The sequence below is a fragment of the Rhinolophus ferrumequinum genome, chromosome 6 (assembly GCF_004115265.2).
Source record: "Rhinolophus ferrumequinum isolate MPI-CBG mRhiFer1 chromosome 6, mRhiFer1_v1.p, whole genome shotgun sequence".
NCBI classification, from domain to species: domain Eukaryota; kingdom Metazoa; phylum Chordata; class Mammalia; order Chiroptera; family Rhinolophidae; genus Rhinolophus; species Rhinolophus ferrumequinum.
Window position 1 is genome coordinate 46,088,315 of NC_046289.1, and position 22,062 is coordinate 46,110,376.

The 22,062-nt window shown below is 40.9% G+C and overlaps 1 protein-coding gene across 2 annotated transcripts in view; it reads right to left on the reverse strand.

The window, feature by feature from the left end:
• ZNF609 (zinc finger protein 609) overlaps positions 1-22,062 on the reverse strand; it is a 183,792-nt gene that overhangs the window by 154,224 nt on the left and 7,506 nt on the right. For both annotated transcript variants that reach the window (XM_033108717.1, XM_033108716.1), the window contains exon 2: positions 4,322-5,195. In XM_033108717.1, coding sequence (XP_032964608.1) covers positions 4,322-5,068 — 747 coding nt within the window. In that variant the 5' untranslated portion in view covers positions 5,069-5,195. The remainder of the gene's footprint in view (positions 1-4,321; positions 5,196-22,062) is intronic.

Below are 22,062 nucleotides of genomic sequence, written 5' to 3' on the forward strand. Positions count from 1 at the left end.
AATGAAAATTTGACTGAATGCCAATATTCCAGAACACACACACACACACACACACACACACACACACACCCCCTTCAAGAAGTCAAGTTCTAAGCAGCAGTTTAAAAGCACCTTTCCCCTTTTTACACATACTAGGATAGGTTCAGCTCCACATGTAAATGGTTATCCTTTGCAAACATCACCACCTTACCAAAGAAATCTAAACTCAAAGATCCTTTTACTGAGTGTCCACAACGTTAAAATCAGTATGAAAAACAAATGAAAGCGGTCTTGAGGGCATGTGGGCATCCACATCCAGTGTTTCTGAGGTAGGCTTTAAAGTGGGAAAACAGAGTATCCCTCAGAACCGTTCAAGACTGAAGAATCCTGGAGTAACAACATGACAGAAGAATGTGGTAACCAAAAACCGGGTTTCTGCGTCTGGCTTTGCCGACTACCTGGGAGAGCCTCGGCAAGTCACATGACCTCGCTGGTCTTAGTTTCCTCTTCCAGAAAATGAGGAGATTGGACAAGATAATCTTTCTTTGGGCCCTCCTTGAATTACAACACCCAGATGGAAAACAGAGCTGCTGAAGAAAAAATAAATTAAGCTCAGGCTCCACTGTATTTAGTGAATGCATCTCTGTCCCACATAAATATCAACTTCTTTTAAATTTTTTCCATGAAGGAAAATGCTTGAGGGCATTTGGCTTAAGGAAGCAAGGCTGACTGCTATGCCCTCACTCGCTGAGAACGAACAGCTAGTGAAGGAGGAAAGTGTTAAGAGAGAAAGCCTTGGATCAGAAGGAATAAAAGAGCCCTGACCTTGGTGGGGCAATGAGGGATTTCAACACAAGAGAATTGAGCTGGAAGGCCTGAACTAGAGCAGGAAAACAAAACCAAGGGCAAGGGAAGATGCTCTTAGAATACAGGATATGATAGCAAGCATGATCAGAAGGCAAAACGGCAAAGAGCACACTTTATAATTTTCTTTGAATCCTAGAGTAATGGAGAAAGTGGTACATATATACAGCATTCTGAGAGCACCAGAAGCTGAGACACAAATGTGGGAAAGTGAGTGCAGAATGTTCCTACCTTGCAAGATCAAAAGTAGCAGCTAAAGAGGTGACGGGAGCTTCTGGTTGCACGCTTCTAGATCCTTTAGCCACTAGAGCCTACTGGTTACTTTACGTGATTTGGGGAAAAAAAAAGTCTCACCTTAAACTCCTGGTTTAAGCCCTGACTTAGTCTGCATGAGAGAGTCGGCACAGATAGATCACTGCCTTCTGTGGCTTGTAAATAAATTCTTTTTTTCTTGCCTGTCAGAGTGGCAATGCAAGCACTAAACTCAGGACATTCAGACAGGCGCCTTTCCTCCCCACTACCACCTCCCCTTCCATCCCTAACTTAACAACCTATCAATCAAACCACAGGCAAGAGAACAGGCAGGAGCCATTAGGCTCCGTCTTGTTTATTCCTCAACAACTCCCCCCCCAATCTCTTCAGCTGGCAGGAAGTATAAGGCAGGAGTGTTTAACAACAATTCAGGGCAGCAGCAGTTGCTAAGAGCCATCTCTCCCAGAACTCGGGAAACAGCATAGTAAGTCCTGCCAGGGAGAGGTGTGGTGGAGCAAAAGTGGGACCCCATGAGGGGAAATCTACATCCTTGGCTGACAGAAAATTCCCTCAGCCATAGCCTAAGATACCTACCTTGATGAGCGAGAAGGTCCTGAGGTAATTTAAATACTCAAATCTCCCTCATAGACTAGGGGTAGACTTGTGACAATTCTATCCTACACTGCAAACTCCATTTGTCTTCTCTCCTATTTCCGGGGCGGGGGGTGGGAAGTAGACCAGTCATACAGTCATGACACTTTCCAAATATTATGAGTTTTCCCTCTTCATGACAGTTCCCAGCTCAGAGTATGTAATTCCTAGATTATATAAAAACATCTGTTTTGCTGTTTTGGTTCTGTTGGTTGTCCCCACATGGAAGGAACATTCCAAACCAGTTAAGCCACAGGCAGGCCCATGTCTCAGAGAGAAAATCTTAAAGAAGTTTTTAAAGACTTGGCTTATAAGCTATCGTACTAATCGTTAAACACTGAGCACCTATTATGCCCAAAACCCTGGGGTCTGCGTTTCTCAAAAGCTGCTCCATTGCAAGATTCCCAGCCTTCTTTTCCCTTGAGTCTTTTCCCTCCTCCCATTCTAGAAATACTCTCTCCCTGCAGTGTTTTCGCCTCCTAGCAACTTCCAAACATTTATTTAAATAATCATTTATTTCAATGGTCAAAGGCTTTATGTAAAAGTACCCCCTCACCACGAGACTGTTCAAGAGTTGGGGGAACAAGGAAAGGAACTGAGAAAACAGGTTCTGGCTGATAGTAACATCCAACTGCACAACAAATGCTGCTAAGAGTACTTCCCAGCAATTTTATCTTTCTTCCAAAAACTGAAACAGTCTCTCCCCTTTCTCGTTCTCATTCCACTGCCCCACTCTCAGTCTCCTTGGGAGACGAGGCTTATAGCACAGCAACATTACTAAAGGGCAAACTCCCCTGGCACCCAGGTGTATTCTTAGCTGAATGGACTGCATCTTTCAGCCCAATTATAAGCTGAAGGGCAGCCACCCGACCAGGCTCTTCACCTATAAGAGAAAATGGGTCCCATTTGCTTCTCTGTTGGAGACTACCGTGGACATTTAGAATGAAACCCAACATGAAGCTAAGCATCATTAATCCTTTCACCCATAGACCACCACTGGGCTGAGAAGATTGCAACATGAGGCAAGAGTTCTAAACCGAAAGCAAAATGAAGGCCACCCTCAGAAGTGGCTGCTTTTCAGCACAGGAAGAAGAATGATTATGAACAGGGATAGAGGGCAAGAGTTTCCTGAAGCCAGATACAGGGAACAGCCTAATGGGCCTGGAACAGAAGCAGGAACGGCTGGTACTCCCATGCCTCTTTAAAACAGTCTTATCCATCTGTACCCCAGAGAAGACGGGAAACTACAGCCAGCACGCAGGAGCCAGTCAGCAGCTGGAACTTGCCTCTGCTGAGGTGGACCAGCATCTGCCACCTCAACACAGCAGCCTCTCTGGCAGCTGCCACCGGTAAAAGGGAATGAACCCCTGTGTTATTAGTGGAAGAAAATTCACAGCCCTGTTACCAGGGAAGCCCAGATGTTGCTAAGAGCTACAGATGTGCCATGCGCAAAGACCAAAATATCTTCAGCAAAAAAAAGCAGAAGCTACCCCTGGAATCCAGGCACTGAGAGGGCACCGCCACCCAAACAAATACATCCACCCTCTCTTTATTAACCCTTACATATGGAAATAGGTATTCCCTGTGGCAGCTGATGTAATTACAGAGAAATCAATTTATACTGCATCTGCTGGGATCAGCTGAAAGCACAGGGCGAGCAGAGCACAGAGCAGAGAATCAAGAGCCAATGAACAGCTCATGACCAGGCCAGCTGCTCTGCAGGAAACTGTAAGCTGCCGAAGTTCAAGCCAGCCTGAGCTGACCTAGACTCACAGCTACTCCGCTCCAGCCCCGCAAGCTCCATTTCCTGAGACATGAACTAAGATCATCTTCCCAGAGGAGGAGCCCCTCCTGGGGCTGCAGGCACCTGTCCTTCCAAGTCAAGCAGAAGGCATGATATCATTACACTGTTTCGCATCTAGGACCCCACCAGGAGACTCTGAGTCCCAATAGTTGAGGGAGATACCTGGCCAAGAACTTTCCCTTTAGTGGCCAAAGAATCTTTTTCAAGGCGAAACTTTCATAACCACTAACTCCTAAGGCCTGACTAAATAAGTAGCTCATAGTACAGTCCGCCCTGCCCCCTTGTTCACCTGCCTTAGTTGTGCCCTGTGCTCTTTGGTAACCACCAACAGAACACCTGGTAGACATCATGCCATGAAGCTTACTTAACCGCTTTTGTCCCCCCAGAGACCCAATTTATCCCATTAAGAACAGCACTCCACTGAAAGCCTATTTATCAATGACTCTGAGGATGAAATGCCAGTCAAGCTGGCAACCACACAAATAAAGGTTGTTGCCCGTCTCCAGCAGCAAGTGTCTGAGGCGGGACAAGAACAAGTAGCGGCCCCCCAAAACAAATATTCTCCTCCAAAACGTTCAGGCCTGCTTTCAATGAATCTGTGGGGAATCCCGATTTGAAACAAAACTGCATTATCATTACCATTTGCTCTGACCTGGTAATTGGTCGTTACCCACAAACTAACGAGCCCCCCACAGAGTGCACAGAGTGTTTGGCAGTTAGTCCAGGGCAGTACCGACTGGCAGTGGGCAGCCAGATCTGGCCCCCTCTTACCTTTTCAGACTTGACTTTCTTTAGCGGGCGGCACTCATTCTCCCCTTCTTCTGGCTCCGGTTTAGCTCCCAAAGGGTTGAGCGCTGCCCCCGGCTCAATAGCTATACTCCCAAGTGGCTCCCCAGCTCCTGCGTCCACCCCTGCGCTTCCATCATACTGACCAGCTCGCGCTCCCAAGGGGACTGGCTGAAGGACCCCGGGATCTTTTTCTGCACAAGTCCCCACTCCTTCGCTTCTCTCCTTCTTGCTCTTAGACGAGCTGTTCTCCTTCTCCTTTTTGGAGCCGGCTACACTGCGGGACGTTTTAGCCGCCTTTTCGGAGCCCTTGGGAGCAACAGCAGCAACCAGGCTTCCTGCATTGGCACCGTCCCCAGAGCGGCCCTGCCCCTCTTTCTTGACGGCTGCCCCGTCATTTGGCGTGAACAGGGAAGTCCCTGGGGTGGGCTTGCTAGTGTCTTTGCCACTCTTATTCCTTTTGGATTTTGATTTGCCTTCCTTCCCTTGAGGACCCGGCACTGGGGTCACAAACTTGATGTTGTCTGGTAGTGTGGCCACAGCATTGGGAGCCGGTATCCCCACCTCCTTTGAGCCTGACATTTCCAGTTTCTGCTGGTCCTTTTCCAGATCGGCGTCCAGGTCAATGATGAGATTCCCTACTCCAATGTCCCATTCATCCCCACTGTCGTATGTCTCAACCGGGTTTGCATCCACTCCTTTCCCTCCGGAGGCTCCACTGCTCAAGGACATCTTAGAGTCAACGTCCCACCTCAAGATTCAAGGCTCTTCCTTGCCCCCAGCTTTCCTATTTTCAGCTTCAGCTACGTTCTCAGACCCGCCACATTGGTCAGTACATGCCCACTGGACAACATCATTGCTGGAAAAAGAAAAGGTCAAGAGCTGTTAAAGGAAACAATACAGGCAAGGAGACAGCCTGAAATAAACTCCCACACAAACCAGACCCTTTCTAGGGGCCTATCACATCACAATGGACAAGACAAACAAGTTCAACTGTATTTCTAACCAAGTCACACTGGACCAAGGAAAAAGTTAATTCCCACTCCATCTCCCCAGGGAAGAGTATAATATTTCTAACTGCCCAGAGATTCTGTGGTAAATCTTAACTAGAAATCCTCTACAGTTAGTTTCCCATTACCAAGAGACTTATTTCTACCACTGCCAGTTGGCATTCCTCCCTCAATCAATACAGGCCCTGGCATATCAGATTCAGGTTCTAGCACAACTTTAGTCACACCCCATTTCTCCTTGCTGCTTCTTGAATTATCAGAACATGGACTAGCAAAGGCTTTCAAAAGTCCTTTACTAACAGGGCCTGTACCCACTCAAAATAATAAACATTCTTTGTCGTTCTACTCTTGGGGGTAGGTGTCTAATTATGGGTAAATACAAATTATGGGTAAATACAAATAAAAAAACAAGAACTGGGACAAATACATTAGGATAGGTGACAAAAACTGCAACTAGAGGAGATAGCCTCAGAAAGGCCTCAACCAATCAGCTTAAATTCAGTTATATCAACCTTATTACACTTTACGTTTCAAATTACATCCAAACAGCAGAATTCAATGTGGCCTTTTTCACTTCCCACTAAAACACCTATGAAGACAGACAGACAGACAGACACACACACACACACACACACACACAGAAAATATTTTACCCTGTCAATAACTGAACTACTAAAAACTGCTACTGAGAAACCTAACACCAGAATGAATGTTGGATAACTCTCTACATTCTTGATAGCACTGTTTTATAAATAGCAGGGCCTCACCACATGAAATAGAGAGTGACTAAAAAAAAAAAAAGAAAGGGTGGGGAGTAAAAAAAAGCAATTTATATCCATCTAGTCTCCTAACTCATAAGACCTGGGGCGAGTGTACCATGTAGAAAAACCTAACAGCCAGCATACACCATCCTGGTATTACTTTATGACAAAACCCAAGAGTTCTGTTCCTGCTCACTGCCCTGTCCGCCATCTTCCTATATCCATTCAGAAAATAACTCTCATAAGATAACAGAGCAGAAAAAGCAAACCACTGGTGGCACAACGAATCCTACCAAGTAGATTCCTAACACAGGTAAATGCTACAAATAGAACAGAGACAAGACAAATTGAACTTTCCACTTACTTTCTCAACAGTATCAAAAGACCAGGGTGCAGTTACAAGAAAAGATGTCATCCTAGGAAAGCAGAGCTGCACCAAGTGAATGCACCAAGTGAATAGCAACGACGATTTGAGACAGAATGGAGCGCACATTAATCTGCCATTTAGCTATAGATCTGAGAAGAAAACACATCCTTCACCCAAGAAGAGAGCTTAGTGCCAACAGCAACCAACCACTGCTGGCATCAAGTCTACATAAATCTTATTTCATAAAAAGATAAGCAAAGTGTGTGTGTGTGTGTGTGTGTGTGTGGCGGTGGGGAACATGATGCAGGAACTATGAAAAAATGCCACCCATAAGGTAAAGAAAAACAAAATCCTTGAAGAATCAGAGAAACGATACCTCTGAAAATCCAGAATTCTGAAGAAATTTTTATTAAAATGTTTGGAATTCTCAATAATACATGAAACAATAGTGAAATACGTTACCTGTTCATTCGTTCAAAAAAAATTGTATTAATTGCCTACTATGTGCCAGGCATTAGACTAGGTTCTGGGAATACAGCAGCAAGTAAGACAGTGAATAACGCAGTGAAACATAGTACTGAAAAGTAATTCTATTATGAGGGGCAGAGGGCATTTCTAGAACAGGGAATGCCAAGTGAATCTGCACTACAGAAGGTTATTAAAGCAAAGGTCTTCCTAACATCATAATCTATCTCGTCTACAATCTTTGCAATTGTGGCTAGGCTCACAGCATAACCCACATTCCTCTGAGGCTCAGCCCCCCACTTTCCTCCAGCGTGCACTGTCATCAGTAGATTATTTAACCATTAAAACAACCTCATGTTTGTTTATCCTTGGAAAACCAATTCAACTTTCAAAAGACCGTCCTCTTAAAAAATAAAACAAAACTTCCTCTTGAAAACAGGATGGTAATGGAAGGGAGACTCTGGAGGTGTATATAAAGAATATGAAGTACATAAAAATGTCAGTGCTCACTGAGAGATTCTGACAGTTTTCTACTGTACTGGCTGACTTGTCATATGGAGATAGGAAGAAATCCTACCTTAAGGACAAAAATTAGGTCAACCTCAGACTGCTCTGCAGTATCAAATGTTAAAAGAGAATGAAAAATGCAGAATTTTCAACAGAAAAGGTTGTCAGTCAGGAGTTTTACACTGAATCAAGTTGTTTGTCGTGTGTAGAAGCAATAGATTTTCAGTTATGTAAGAACACATATACCCACCTTGTTAAAAACTATCTGAAGTACTAAAATCAGTTCAGTGTAGCATAAATTTAATTCTTATAAATGCACATACCAACTGAATTTTGTAATATGAAGAGTAACTTCAATGTAGATATTAAAAAATCATTCCTAAAAAAGATATGAGGCAAAATCAGTGATTATAATAATGTAGAACCTCAGAAAGTTCAGCCTTAACACCAGTAAGGACAAACACTTCCTCAATTCTTCTTGTCCCAATTCCATATGTCATGGCAAATTGTTTTGTTTTTTTCTAATAAGCAAGAAATATTGCCATAACATTTTTTAAAAATTGTGCTTCCATATATATAGATGATATATTACAGAATTGTACACCTGAAATCTATGTAACTTTATTAACAATCGTCACCCCAATAAACTTGAATTAAAAATAAATTGTGCTTCTTCTCAAAAGGGAGCTGGAGAAAACAACATCTAATGGTCTGTGCTCATTTCTAGGTTCCACATCTCAAGTGAGATATTCATTCATCAAATGGAAAGATGTCCAGAAGAGTATATAGTCAAAGAACAAGAAGTCATTTCATAAGAAAAACGGTCTTAGAAACTGTGTATTCTTTAGAAAGGAGAATACTGAAGGGAAACAGGCTGGTTAGCTTTAAATATATGATGATTGTAATGTGGAAGAGAGAAATTTATTCTCTGATGCTGAGGGCAGAAGCAGGACCTGTGGGTAGAAGTTACAGAAAGACAGATATTTAACTCAGGAAAAAAATTTAATAACCTGAGATTTCTAACCATGGCCTACAATGCTTGTTAATGAAGGCATATCTTTATCATTGAAAGTAGTAAGCAGAAAAAGTATAATCGGCTGTTAATCAAATTACATAATGAATTCCTCTATGTGTGGTGGGGGGGGTAGTCTGGACATGCCTAAGGGCCTTTTTCAAATCTATAATTCTATTAATATAGCTAAGAAAAAAGTAGTTTCCCTGTTAGAAAACTACCCAGAATTTCTGAATGACCAGGATACAAAGAAAACATATTATGAGGACTGATCTTTAGTGGTACTGGTGTTCTTTAAAGAGCCACTGTCCTACTATTTTTAAGGGTGTTAAGAGTTTTCGTAAGAACTACTTTTCAACCAGGTGACTTCAGAAATCCAGCTTTTCAAACTCAGCAGGCTTCATAGTAGTAACTCTGGTGGTACATTTCCAAAGATACACTGTAAAATTGCCAAAGATTCTTTAATCAGCCTGGTTGCAGCAGCCAAACCACTTCCATCTGCTCCCTACAGCATCCCTGGCTTTCTACAGCTAATAATCAACTCTCTGACAGGTCATTGCAAAGATGTTTAACCCCAGGAGGTAGGGCAACTCACATGCTAGCTGGAAATGAAAAGCACTGACCTCTTGCTTCTGTGGCAGAGAAAATGCACAATCAGGAAAACCAATACCTTACAGTGAACACAAGGCACTTTCAACTTTTAAGAGCTTCTGTAAATATTTTCCTCCCTCTTCTCTCCTTCTGCCTAATTGTACCCCACCACTTTCCTATTTAGTACCACAATTCACCAGACTCTGGAATTCCTTGTCAGTACTATTTGTGCATTGTTCCTGCATCTGATCTCTCTGCAGGGACCAAGAGAAGTCATGACAATCACTCCCCCACCTATAACGACAGGAGTTCAAATCCCAGTTTCTTCTCTGGAACCCAACTCTCTCTCTCAGACTCCCAGCCTGTAGACTGGCTTGTAATCACACATTTCAGGTATTAAATGCTTTTTTAGGGCACATGCCATAGATCACACTACTGAAGAATAAACAGGCCTTGGCTAAGAATGCGAAAAAAGTCCTCAGGTGAGGTCTCTGCCCCTGCCCAGGGGACACAAGCAGCAACTTACCTGACTTACATCCAAACATAATGAGAACAATATTTCTCTTTCCACCCAAATAAAGCTCTGTACCCATCCTAGAGGGCTTCAAACAGAGGCTCTTTAATTGCCAACTACCCACAGATAATCTGGTGTAAGTAGCAAATTGTCCAATGCTGTTCTGTAAATTTATCTGTCATCCCCTATTCTTATGGGTTTTGAATCAATCTTCTTATAGGCTCTGACCTGAGCAAGTAACAGTTGTGTATGAGTGTGTATGATCGACTTGGGACCACATAGATCACACACATTTGGATGATCTATCTGGCTCAGGTAGTTCTCTCCAAAAGCTGTATGGACAGAAAAAAAAAAATGCTATACTTAATTCTAGGAATGTAGTACGGTGCAGGAAAACGAGCACAGAACTTACAATCAAGAGATGTGATTTCTGGCCTCAAATTTCCACTGACCCCAGCCAGATTGCTAGCCAAGTTGCTTCATCAAATGTTAATTTTTTCATTATAAAATGGAAGGAGAATCCATCATGGTTCTAAGCATATTGAGGATACAAATCTGAAAAATATAAGACAACTCAAAAATATAGTGACCTAAAAAAAAAAAAAAATATATATATATATATATATATACACACACACACACACACACACACACATATATATATATATAGTGACCTAAACATTCTCAAAGAATTCTGGTATCTAAAGAGGACTGTTTCACAGTTACACCATGAGTACCTAAGGTATTTAAAAAAATAAAGGAAAAATGTTTTAATTCTTTTTTTACAAATTAAATTACAGGTAGTACTGATAATCACTTCAGTTCTATGAAAGAAAATGGCAATCCTTTCTTGGTCCATAAACTCAGTGTCCTGGGTTTTCCCTTTACAGTACTACTACGTACATTCACATGTGGCTCATAAAACCCTACACGACAGTGTTTGACGAAAGACTATCTTGCTTCAAAAATCCCTCCGGGCCAAGGTACCAACCTCAAGGCTCATGGTTTTAACATCTGGACTATCTCTTCACCAACTGTTCCAACCCAATAGGTTGTTGACCTCACTGACAGGATAGGCCTTCAAATCTAAACTGTGTGAACAGGTTCCTAGGGTTTGATGCCCCCTGGGAACTCTCAATAAACAGAGATGCAGCAAGGTTGCTAGAATAAAACCATATCATACCATCTTCCCTGAATTCCAGATGCTACTTGAAATAACTTCATACTTAGCCAACCTCAGTTGAGGCTAGTACAACACGTAAACCATCCTCAGTGACGCTGAGCTTACCCAGCTGGAAGAAAAGGCATCTCCTTTTCCACCTGCTACACTTCATAGAAGCTCACTAATCAACTCAATTTCCACCTAGGGCTCTAATGAGAAACAATCAACTTTCCTTTGGGTCTCTCCTTTAATTTATTACATTAATTACTGTAACAAAGGAACTGTGTCATCTCCTCAAGTACCACAGCTCTCAGCTTATATCTCCAGTGGGGATCAGATAAAGAACAGACTAACGTGCCAATTTAAGAAGACGGATCCAATTCAACAGGGCTCATCTGACAATGTGTCACCTAAGGACATAAAAGTGTAGCATCTCTCAGTCCCTGAGTGTTTATATGCTGCATCTCATGAATAGTTTTATGGCCCTCACAGGCTGCTATGCTCAAAGATTATGAGGCTTGACCTGTTTCATTTCACAGAAGCAACTGACACTGCCGCCAGGACATAGATATTCAACAGTGCTCAGGTTTAGAGCTTTGGTGTTTGTGGGTACTGCTCCGTGCCAGCATACATCTCACGACAGGCTAAACAGCACACTGAGTATGTAGATAATTCAGTCCCAACCCGAAAGGGATCCATTTGGTGGAACTAGTACACTAGAGGAAACCCTTACCAAGGCCTATGTGTACGTAGGCCAAGACGCAGAAGGCAAAGACCATCTAAAGGAAACAATCAAGAGAGCTCTACCCTTCCCCCACCCCTAATAATGACGGTTATGTAGCCATTTATAATTTAGTTCTTATTCCCAGAGGTAAACTTTTTGTGCTAAAAAGAAAGGGGTGATATCAAATTCTCAGGAAAAAAAAAAAGGAATAGTGGAGATCACTAGAAATCAGGAGATCTAAGAAACTGGCCTTCCACACAGAATTGTTATGTCAAACCTTTTCTGTATCTCAAACTCCTCATGTCTAAAACAGGGAACAATATGGGTCAAGTTCACAGGCATAGGGGAAAAATAAAAAACTAAGCATTTTCCAGGAATTGCCTTCACTTTTTATATTCCAGACCTCACTATTCTATAACAACTCTAAAAAGAAAACCTCTATTGAAAGATACCTACGTTGCTGGCCTAGCCATAAAAAATGATGGACTTCCTAGTGCATCCTTACGACCTCTCAGCCACGTCCACTTCTCCAGCCTTGTCCTATGGCCACACTCTGCCCTCTGCAGCCCACTCCCACCTGACTGCCTCCTGGCTTTTACCTGAAAGACATTCCCTGTGCACTTGCTAATTCTCAACGTGTGCGATGATTTGATTAATATTTGTTTCTTCCACTAGACTGCAAACACCCTACTCACCACTTTATCCTAAGAACAGTGTTTGGTTGTCTACCCTCGAATATTTTGGTCAGTAAGAGAGTGAATGAATACTGCTTTCCTCAATGGGCAGAATCATAACTGTGCCTAGGCTGCCACTTCTCTCCATTCTTACTTCAGCTTGATTTGTCACTAGTTATATAAACTGTCTCAATTACCTGACAATTGTCAAACTTACTAGAACAGAGTGTGCATGACTCTCTCTAGGATAAAGGATGCAGATATCATTAAAAGTCTAGGGGGAAGGTTAGAAAGGAAAGCAGCCCCCACATTTCTTAAAATGCCTAACTGCTTGTGAGTATTCTCTTAGTCTTCAAACAGTCTCAGCTACGCATAGTTGCTTCTCAAAATAGGACTAGTCCACAAATCAGGTATCCTGGACATAACCACATCCAGAGAGCCCTCAGGTATATACTGAAATGCGTAAGTCAGACTAACAGACTTCAACCACCCAGTCATCACATTTTAAATACCTATGAATTAAAGGTGACAGAAGTCAGAAAAGGGGTCATGTCTGGGAGTGGGGGTTACTGACTGAGAAGCAGCATGAGGGGAACCTATGGGGTGCTGGAAATGTTCATATCTTGAATTGTGTGGTGGTTACACGGCTGTATAATATGGAAAAACTGAGTTGTACATTTATGATTAGTGTACTTAATGCATTCTATTATATCTCATTTATATGTCCAAAAATAGAATAAAATAGTAAGTACTTATCAACAAAAGCACTGAATTACTGGATCATGGTCTTGATCCTAAACTAGCATTTTATGTGAACATGGTAAAAGGGAATCATGCCATAAATCTTCTCAGGTTAAGATATTTAGAGTGATAGTAAGAAAGAAAAGAAGGGAAAAAAGGAAAGGCAGGGAAAGGAGAAAAGAAACGAACTACTTACTTAAGCCTTAGCCTATGTTTGATTATACTGTAAGATTTACAGATCTGTTGGAGAGACTGAAAAAATTAATTAGTAATAAGGACAGTAACAATAAACCAAAAGAAATGAGGTAATATTACATCCTGGAAAAAAACAAAAGTTGTACAAGAAAACAGCAGTATATACTAAGTGGCCCAACAATAAACAATATTTAACACAATAAATAATAAATATTGATCTAACTAAAACTTGTGACATTAACTATATTAGGAGGATTTGATAAGAAAGGGAGGGCAATAAGAGAGTGTATTATTTATTATTTAGAAATATGGTAGTAAATACAAGAGAAAGATTAAAAAGTTTAAAGCACATGCCTATTGGGAGTGAGACTTGGTACTAGGAAGGAGTAAATAGTGGATTGCTGATTTTCATTAAAAGCCATAGTACTATTTGAATTTTAATATAAAGTTAATGTGAAGAGACAAACAAAAAAGTACATGTATTAATTTGATAAATAAAACATTTAATTTAATAATGATTTTATAAAAAGGATATACAGATATTCCCTATCAGAAGTTAAAAATACTGAAAAGTCAAAAAAGCATTTAATACACCTACCCTACCAAACATACCTTAGCTTAGCCTACCTTAAATGTGCTCAGAACACTCAGCCTATAGTTGGGCAAAATCATTTTGCTGCTCCTGTTCATCATTGTAAGAGAGAACATATGGCATTTTGCTAGTTCCAAAAAAGATCAAAATTCAAAGTAGTTTTTACTGAATGTTATCCCTTTCACACCACTGTAAAGTTGAAAAAAATGTTTTCCTTTTTTTTTTTTTTAATTGGGGAATATTGGGGAACCATGTGTTTCTCCAGAGCCCATCAGCTCCAGTTCAGCTCCAAGTCGTTGTCCTTCAATCTAGTTGTGGAGGGCGCAGCTCACTGGCCCATGTGGGGATCGAACCGGCAACGCTGTTGTTCAAATCTCGCACCCTAACCAACTGAGCCATCTGGTCGCTCTGAAGTTGAAAAACTGACGGTTGAACCGTTGTTAAGTTGGGGAGTATCTGTACTCCTCAAAATACCCCTTGTTTCCCTCAATAGGTTATTTATAATAAAATATATCAATTCAATAATTTTTAAAAACCTATGGGAAATGGGAGGAGGGGCAGCAAGAGTGAGGTAGGTGAGACTACAAAGGGGAAACAGGAGGTACCTTTGTGGTGATGGAACTGCTCTGTTACCTTGACTGTGGTGGAAATAAAATTGCATAAAACTAAATGCAGAGGGTGCCAAAAAAATGTATACACATTTTAAGAAAGGAAAAAACTGTATTAAATTGTAATACTCAATATATACCAATAACAAAAGATGGATACAAGTCCCGTTTGACTTCTGCAATTACAAGAGATGCTCAAAGTGGTTACCATCAGAGTCCAGACACTTCTGATTACGGTAAACTACTGCTTGAGCAACGTTGACCAAAGCACCCACTTGTACACATTTTCTTGGCATCCCTGGTACACACACTCATAAATGGGCACAAGTAAAACTGGGGCAATTTGAACAAGATAGGTGTAGTTTATCTGTTCTGCAAGATGTTACCACTGGGGAAAATTGGGTAAAGGGTACAAGGGATCCCTCTGTATTATGTTTACAACTGCAATTATCTCAAAATAAAAAGCTTAATAAAAAAAAAACACAAAAACCTTCCTGACCTTACTTTTATTTTTAATTTCTACTACCTCTAGAGCAGGGGTGTCCAAGTTTTTTCAACGTTTTTCACCAAGGGCCATATGCGGTAAAATACACAAACAGCCGGGCCACTCACTCGAGGTGAAGTACGTATTGCCTCGCCTGGTTTATTTAAGTAAACTAAATATATTTTTGGAATTTGCTGCGGGCCAATTAACAATGGATTGCGGGCTGCAGTTGGCCCGCGGGCCGCAGTTTGGACACCCCTGGTCTAGAGTTAACACATTTTATTTACTATTGATAAGAGCAACTCAATAATTAAATTCAATCCATTTCTAACTCGAATGGGCTTTCTATCCAATACAGGATCCTAAACATTGGTATGTTCTTCTCTTCACTTAATAAGGCTGATAAAATTTCCTGTCTTTAAAAGCTGAAGTTTTGTTTTGTTTTACATGTCTTCATTAAAGCCTTCACCTCCTTTGGTCACCAGCTTTGATATGTATTTTTCAAGGATCAACAGAATAATTATTACAAACACAGACAAACCTTGGTTTTGCATAAAGGGGAGTTTATCTTTACCTTTATTTAGTTCTGATTCTCTTCCCAATGATACCCAGCATTTCCCTGGCAACACACTGAGCTAATTTTTCTAGGAATAGCTTACCTAGATTCCTGTTTCCTTTGAGGGCTTACAATTGTTAGAAGTTAACCAGGCTAAGAAAGTGGTTTGGACTTTCTACCTCTTTTTAAATTTAATACTTGTCCACACTGAAGTTCATCTTCTATTTTTCATCCCTCACGCATAACATCCATCCACAACAGCCAAGATATTCCTAAAGTATAATGTAAACAACTTGGGAACCTAACTACCTGAGTTTAATGTCACAGGAAAACCTAACTATGTCACTTACGTAAAACATTTATTAAAATGTCAAATAAGATGAGGGTCACTACTTAGACTCTTCCGCCTAGAAGACTTATCATCAAGATGGTTTCTGGAGGTAACGTCATGAGGAACCAGCACAGTGCAATGGAAAACAAAACAAAACAAGGGAGGAGGCAGAAAAGCTCAGTCCTACTCCGTACTCTTCCCTAGATGTGTAACAATCTCAGGCCAATCACCCGCTTCCTTGAGCCTCAGTTATTTCTCCTGTAAAAAGCTGAGGAAATTAATATGCCACAGACCAGGGGTGTCCAAACTGCGGCCCGCGGGCCAACTGCAGCCCGCAATCCATTTTTAATTGGCCCGCAGCTAATTCCAAAAATATATTTAGTTTACTTAAATAAACCAGGTGAGGCAATACGTACTTCACCTCGAGTGAGTGGCCCGGCTGTTTGTGTATTTAATCGCATATGGCCCTTGGTGAAAACCATTGAAAAAAGTTTGGACACCCCTGCCATAGACAGTGTAACACTCTCAGTAGAAACTGGAACAGCCCCCAACATCAAACTCACTAATATTCCCACAGCAAAATGAATAAATATTTACTGGAAATAGAACAACAACAAAAGACTATAAGTAGCCTCTTATTAGTTGAAGTCAGGTTTGTACCTACCTTACAAAAAAACTTTGTTTTCAAAGCTTTTGGGTTTTAGAGCTACAGTGGACCTATAAGTGTACACTGTCAGAAAATCGCTTTGCTAATGCACAACAAACCATTGTCTGCCATTCTGTGAATCAAGTTTTTAAATAGCCTCGGGCCTGACTTTAACAAAAGTCTTTTCAAACTAACCAATGTCCACTGGTAACAACTGTCTACACACAACTGTTACTGATTTGTCATATGTGACTTCTTCTTATGTAAACTAACTCACTGCCATGGCCCCAATAAGTTATATGAATGGTACCAAGTTATCTCCGTCATTAATTTACATTTTATTAATTTTCCAATATAGTTTTCAGTCCCTCTACTTCCAAACCCTTTTTATTGACAAATCACATTTGAAATCTACACAAGTCCGAGTGCCGTGATCATGCAACTTGAAGTGATAATTCTCTCATTAGAGTTCCACAGTTTATCCTTGAATGCTAAATTTTGAGTAGATAAATTTGATCCCATCAAGATCATTGATTTGATCAAGAAAAGCCTAAGCAGCTAACAACAAAAATGTGTTGGAAATACTAAATAAATGTTAACATTTCTGGGATAATTCCTGGAATTTCTTTATATTTTTCTGTACTTTGTGCTTTAAAAAAAGATTAAGGGGGCCAGCCCAGTGGCTCAGGTAGTTAGAGTGCCATGCTCCTAATGCCGAGGTCACCGGTACGAGTCCCACATGGGCCAGTGAGCTGCATCCTCTGCAGCTAAGATCGCGAACAACAGCTCTCCCTGGAGCTGGGCTGCCGTGAGCAGCCGGAGGTTGATGTGAGCTGCCGTGGGCTGCCGTGGGCTGTGTGCTGCCATGGGCTGCCGTGTGTTGCCACGGGCTGCCATGAACGGCCAGTGGCCAGCATGAGTGGCCGGCAGCGGCGAGAGCTGCCGTGAGCTGCTGTGAGCAGTGGACCAACGACCAGCAACTGACTGCCTCAGCCTGGGGAGTGCAGGGCTCATAATACCAGCATGGGCCAGGGAGCTGTGTCCTACACAACTAGACTGAGAAACAATGGCTTGAACCAGAGTGTCTGGGGGGAGGCGGAAGAAAGGGGGAAAAAAAAAGATTAATTCATGTTCTAATCAGGAAGAAAACATTAAGCACCCACCATCATTTGACCTAGAAGTTTTAATCTGCTTAGCAAGGGGGAAAAACAGAAGTGGAAATTCTCTAATATTTTCATCCCTGAATGCAGCTTTTTCATACCATGATCAAGTTGTCTCACCAAGTTTCTAGCTGCCTTTCTATTTTTAACATGTCTTCTTAAAAAAACAAAAACAGAAAACTTACCACCTGTTGTGCAAAGAGGCTTATCAAATTCATCTTTTTTTCTTTCACCTAATTTCTAGGTAACACTCAACCATCATCACTTTGTGGGCTTCTTGTGGCAGTGCTTAAAAATGTTTCTAATTTTTTTAAAAGATGACTTTCTCCTCTCCACAGCCTCTAAGACTATGCCAAATAATCATCTGTATTGTATGGCTGTTTTGATCCCTTGCTTTCTTTTAACTCGACTACTATTATGATAGTTTTTAAGTCTTTAAACTTCCAGTGGGTCATTTACTTTTTTAAAATCTGTCTTTCTATTTTTCCTAATGTACACATTTGATTACAGCTTGAGTTCTTAAAATTGAATCTCCAGATGATAGACTTTCTCCCCTCCCTGAAGAATGCTGAGCTTAATCAGGATATGATTACTATTAAATAGTGTTGACCTACTGAAATCTTTATCAATTCTTGTTTGTTCCTTAAAGTAAAAATCCAGCTTATTTCTTTGCTTTGTAGGTTCTCAAACTGCCAACTGTAAGTAGTAGTTTGTCTTACTCTAAACCACATCTTCACATTTGCTCTCCCTGAAGTATTTAACTAATCTGTGTATAAACTTCCAATTATTATTATCTGGCCTATTATTTTGCAGCTTCTCCGATCTCTAGTATTGAACTCAGTCACATTATTTTGATTAGGCACGTGACATTTTTACTTAAGCAAAGATTTCAATCCTTGTAAAAATGTAATCCCTGGCTGCCTCTATCATTCCTATGAGGTATACAACCTTAGCACACCACATTTCAGGATTAGTTTCCTGCCATTAAGTATCTAAGATGTGAATTAAATCATGATACCATTATGTTGCCAACCGAAAAAGGGAAAAAAATTATGTAATGATGGCAGAAATGGCACTAATCATGTTTACATTGGTAACACTTTTAAATAAATACAGTGCTGCAGATCACATATCCAGGTAAAAACATAGATTTGTTATTGGAAGAAAATGTCACTTTGCCATTGTCACATACCCCAATGTGATCTTGTTAAAACTGCATTTCTTTCTTATAGAAAGGCTCCATAAGAAAAAGAATATTGCCAGATACTGCCCTGTAACTTCCCTCTCTGTCAGATAGTGTTATGGAACTCATCTGAAATCTACACGGCCAGGATTTCTAGCTCTGCTAGGACTGGAAGGGACAACTAATACAAACCACAGAAACATTACTACTAAAAATACAGTTTTCACTAGCAAACTAAGCTATCTGTCTTAAAGCATTTTTCACTAATGAAGCAATACAACTTGGTTAAAACGAGATCCTTTTAACCACTAAAGAAAAAAAACAACATACACTTGAATTAACAGCTGCTGGCTTTAAAGTTCACAGTATCAGGTCTATGTTATTATACCACTTAAGCATATGTAGTGAGAATATATGACTTCAAGTTTGATATACAGCAAGTCCAGAAAAAAGCCATGTGAAATCTGCCTTGAAGCTCACCTAACATTAGAACCTTATCTGCCTAAAAGTAACAGATTTTTCTTAGCATGCACCCGAGTTCATTAAGAACCCTCACTCTAAAATTACACCGCAAAAAGAACACATTTTTTACAGAATGGCAAGTAGGTTTCCTTGTGTACTGTAACTGCACGAGCTGATGATATAAATAAAAATAGCACCTTCAGGTACCCTGCACTTCAGTCTGTCAAATACATAGAGTGTTAACAGGCTGAGAACTTGACCACGAGTTGCATTCTACATAACCCAAGGACAGAAATAAGACATTCTATCTCATGTATATTAGGTAGAAATTTTAGCTTGCAGCCTATTACCAAAACAGCAATTTAGCCAAAGGGATTTCTGCTTCCTATCAACTTTTATAAAGAAAAAAAGGAAAGACCAATAATGAAGAAAAATAACGAAGAAGTAGAAGGGTGAGTAAAGGGCAAGCAACGAAATTACAAGAAAATTTACAATACACACAAGTCAGACAAGAAAGCACCTAGACATCCTAAGACATCTTCATCCTTTGGCTAATGAATTAGGTACTGCGATTTCTATAACATAGCTAAGTGCTAAGAGGAAGTAAAAAATACCACAAATCGGAAAATTCAATTTTTAGGCTAAATTCAATTTTAGTGCATACTCCTTGAAAGCTTAGTTTTAAAGAACTACCCCAAAATACAGCTGCTGAGGCCTCACCAGAAAGAGGGAAGGAAGGTGACGATTTTGGGCTTTTCCAGTTGAGGAAGGAGAAAACCCAGAGGCCTAACTCACCCATTACTGTCAGCACCCAAGGCCCAGTCCACAGAGGGGTGGGATTTACCCTTCTGTGGTACAAGGCTTCCAGTCCACCCCTAGTGTCTTCCAGACATGACTGACTGCAATTTTCAACATGATTAACTTTCCGGAATGACAACCAGAGGAGCACCCAGGAGAAAAAATAACGAATAGCTAATTCCCCCTTAAATGTCAGCTGGACTCGGGAACAAATGCAGACACTACCTCTTTCTCTGTGCTGGATGGAAGAGCGGTCAGCAATCTCTGGGAAGTGCATAACCACCCAGTAACACACCAGCACCACATTTCTCAATGATGCCTACTCTGACCATCTTATTTAAATCTGCAACCGGCCGACCTCCCCTACCTATCCCTCCTCCACACTCCTAATCCCCCTACTCGGCGCTATTTTTTCCGCATATACTGTGTCACTCTTTCAATACTATATGCGTATAATCATTTATTATGCTTATTTCTGTTTCCATCTGTTAAAAGATAAGATCCATGAGGTTGGGATTTTTTCGTCTATTTTGTTCACTGATAGATCTAAAGCAGCTAGAACAAGACCTTACACACGCACAGTAGGAATCCAATAAATATTTATGGAATAAAAGTAAATAAGAAAAACTAAAAAGCCCTCCCAGAGGGCCCAACAAGGCCTACACTCCTATAGCAGAACCAGTCTGGTTCCCGTGACTGACCTGCGTTACCTCCACTGGCCATGTACCACCCTCGCCCTCCCCCAAGGCTTCCATCCACGAGGATATATGGCACCACAGTACTGCAGGCAGTAAGGGCGACAAGCGCTTGTTCCTGAGTCTAAACGACTTCTGAAGGCTTTCGTACTCTGCCTGTTCCTAGGTTATTCGGTTAGTGATAAAATGTGTAGAAAGGAGGTGACCTTAACATAAAAGGAGGCCTGGGGGGGAAAAAAATCACAAGAAGTTTCTATTTCAAAAATCATAATCCAATTCAATTCAGCAAACATTAATTAAACATAAAGTTATATTCAAAAAACTGGGCTAGAAGCCATGGGAAGAGACGAGACACAGGTATCTTACGGAGTTCAGAGTAAGGGAGGAAAAAAATATATTCACAAATAATTATAATTACTTCATTACAATTAAAGACAATGGGTGATAAAGTGTTATGTAACAGAGATCCTAGTGAAGGGTTAAAAGAGATACAGAGCAAGATGAAATCAACTCTGGAAATAGGTGGGTGGGGAAGAAGGGGATTAAGAAAGGCTTCAGGAAGGAGGTGGGGTTCCTTCTTGTTACCTACCTTTTTAGAACCAAATTCTTTCCTTTCAGAGCATTACTGCACCTTCATTACTTGATCAGTGGTCTCCCCCACTAGACTTATAAGTCCTGAAAGGACAGGTACCATGTCTAGCTTGGCATGTAAGTGCTCAATAAATATTAGCTAAATGAATAAATAAAAACTGTAATAATACTGCAGCACTACACAGATGAAGGCCTGAACTAGGTGAGGCAAATGAGAAATTGAAGCTAAATGGCAAGATATCCAGAATAATCCAAATGTAATGAATGATTAGATAAGGTGGTGAGGAAGAAAAAAGAAGAACCAAATATGAGTTCAAAGTTTTGTCCCACATCACCTGGAAGAACTGTAATGCTTAGGGGAGAAAAAGGTAGGAAGATTTCAGAAACGATGGACCGGAGGGAGCAGAAAAAAATTTCCCCCTTCCCTGTATACCTTTCAGATTCATATACCCCATAAGCTCCACAATTCCAATTTCTCTTCCTATAGTTCCATTTCTAATTCCATTCTTTAAGACTGCTCTAGAAGCATTCAGTTCCAAAACAAAGATAAATGCTGGGCTTCACACCAAACCTCAGAATTTGTAACTGAAGTTTATAAGGTACATTCCTGAACATGCAGGTCTGCTTGCATGAATGAAAGTTCATCCCAAGGAAACCTAAAGTGCTTCACCTAGGAATGTTACTAGGAATACCGCTTGTAACATACCCAACGCCTACAGGCCGTATTCTAAATAGAATAGAGCAGACACTACTTACTGCCTTCCTCTACAAATACTGAACTGTAGCCTAAGAAACTACAGGTACCAGCATTCAATGTGGCACCAGCATGCAGTGCAGTACTAGGCATGCAATGTGGCCTAACTGCCAGGATCTGGATTTTATTCATGGTGTGGTTTG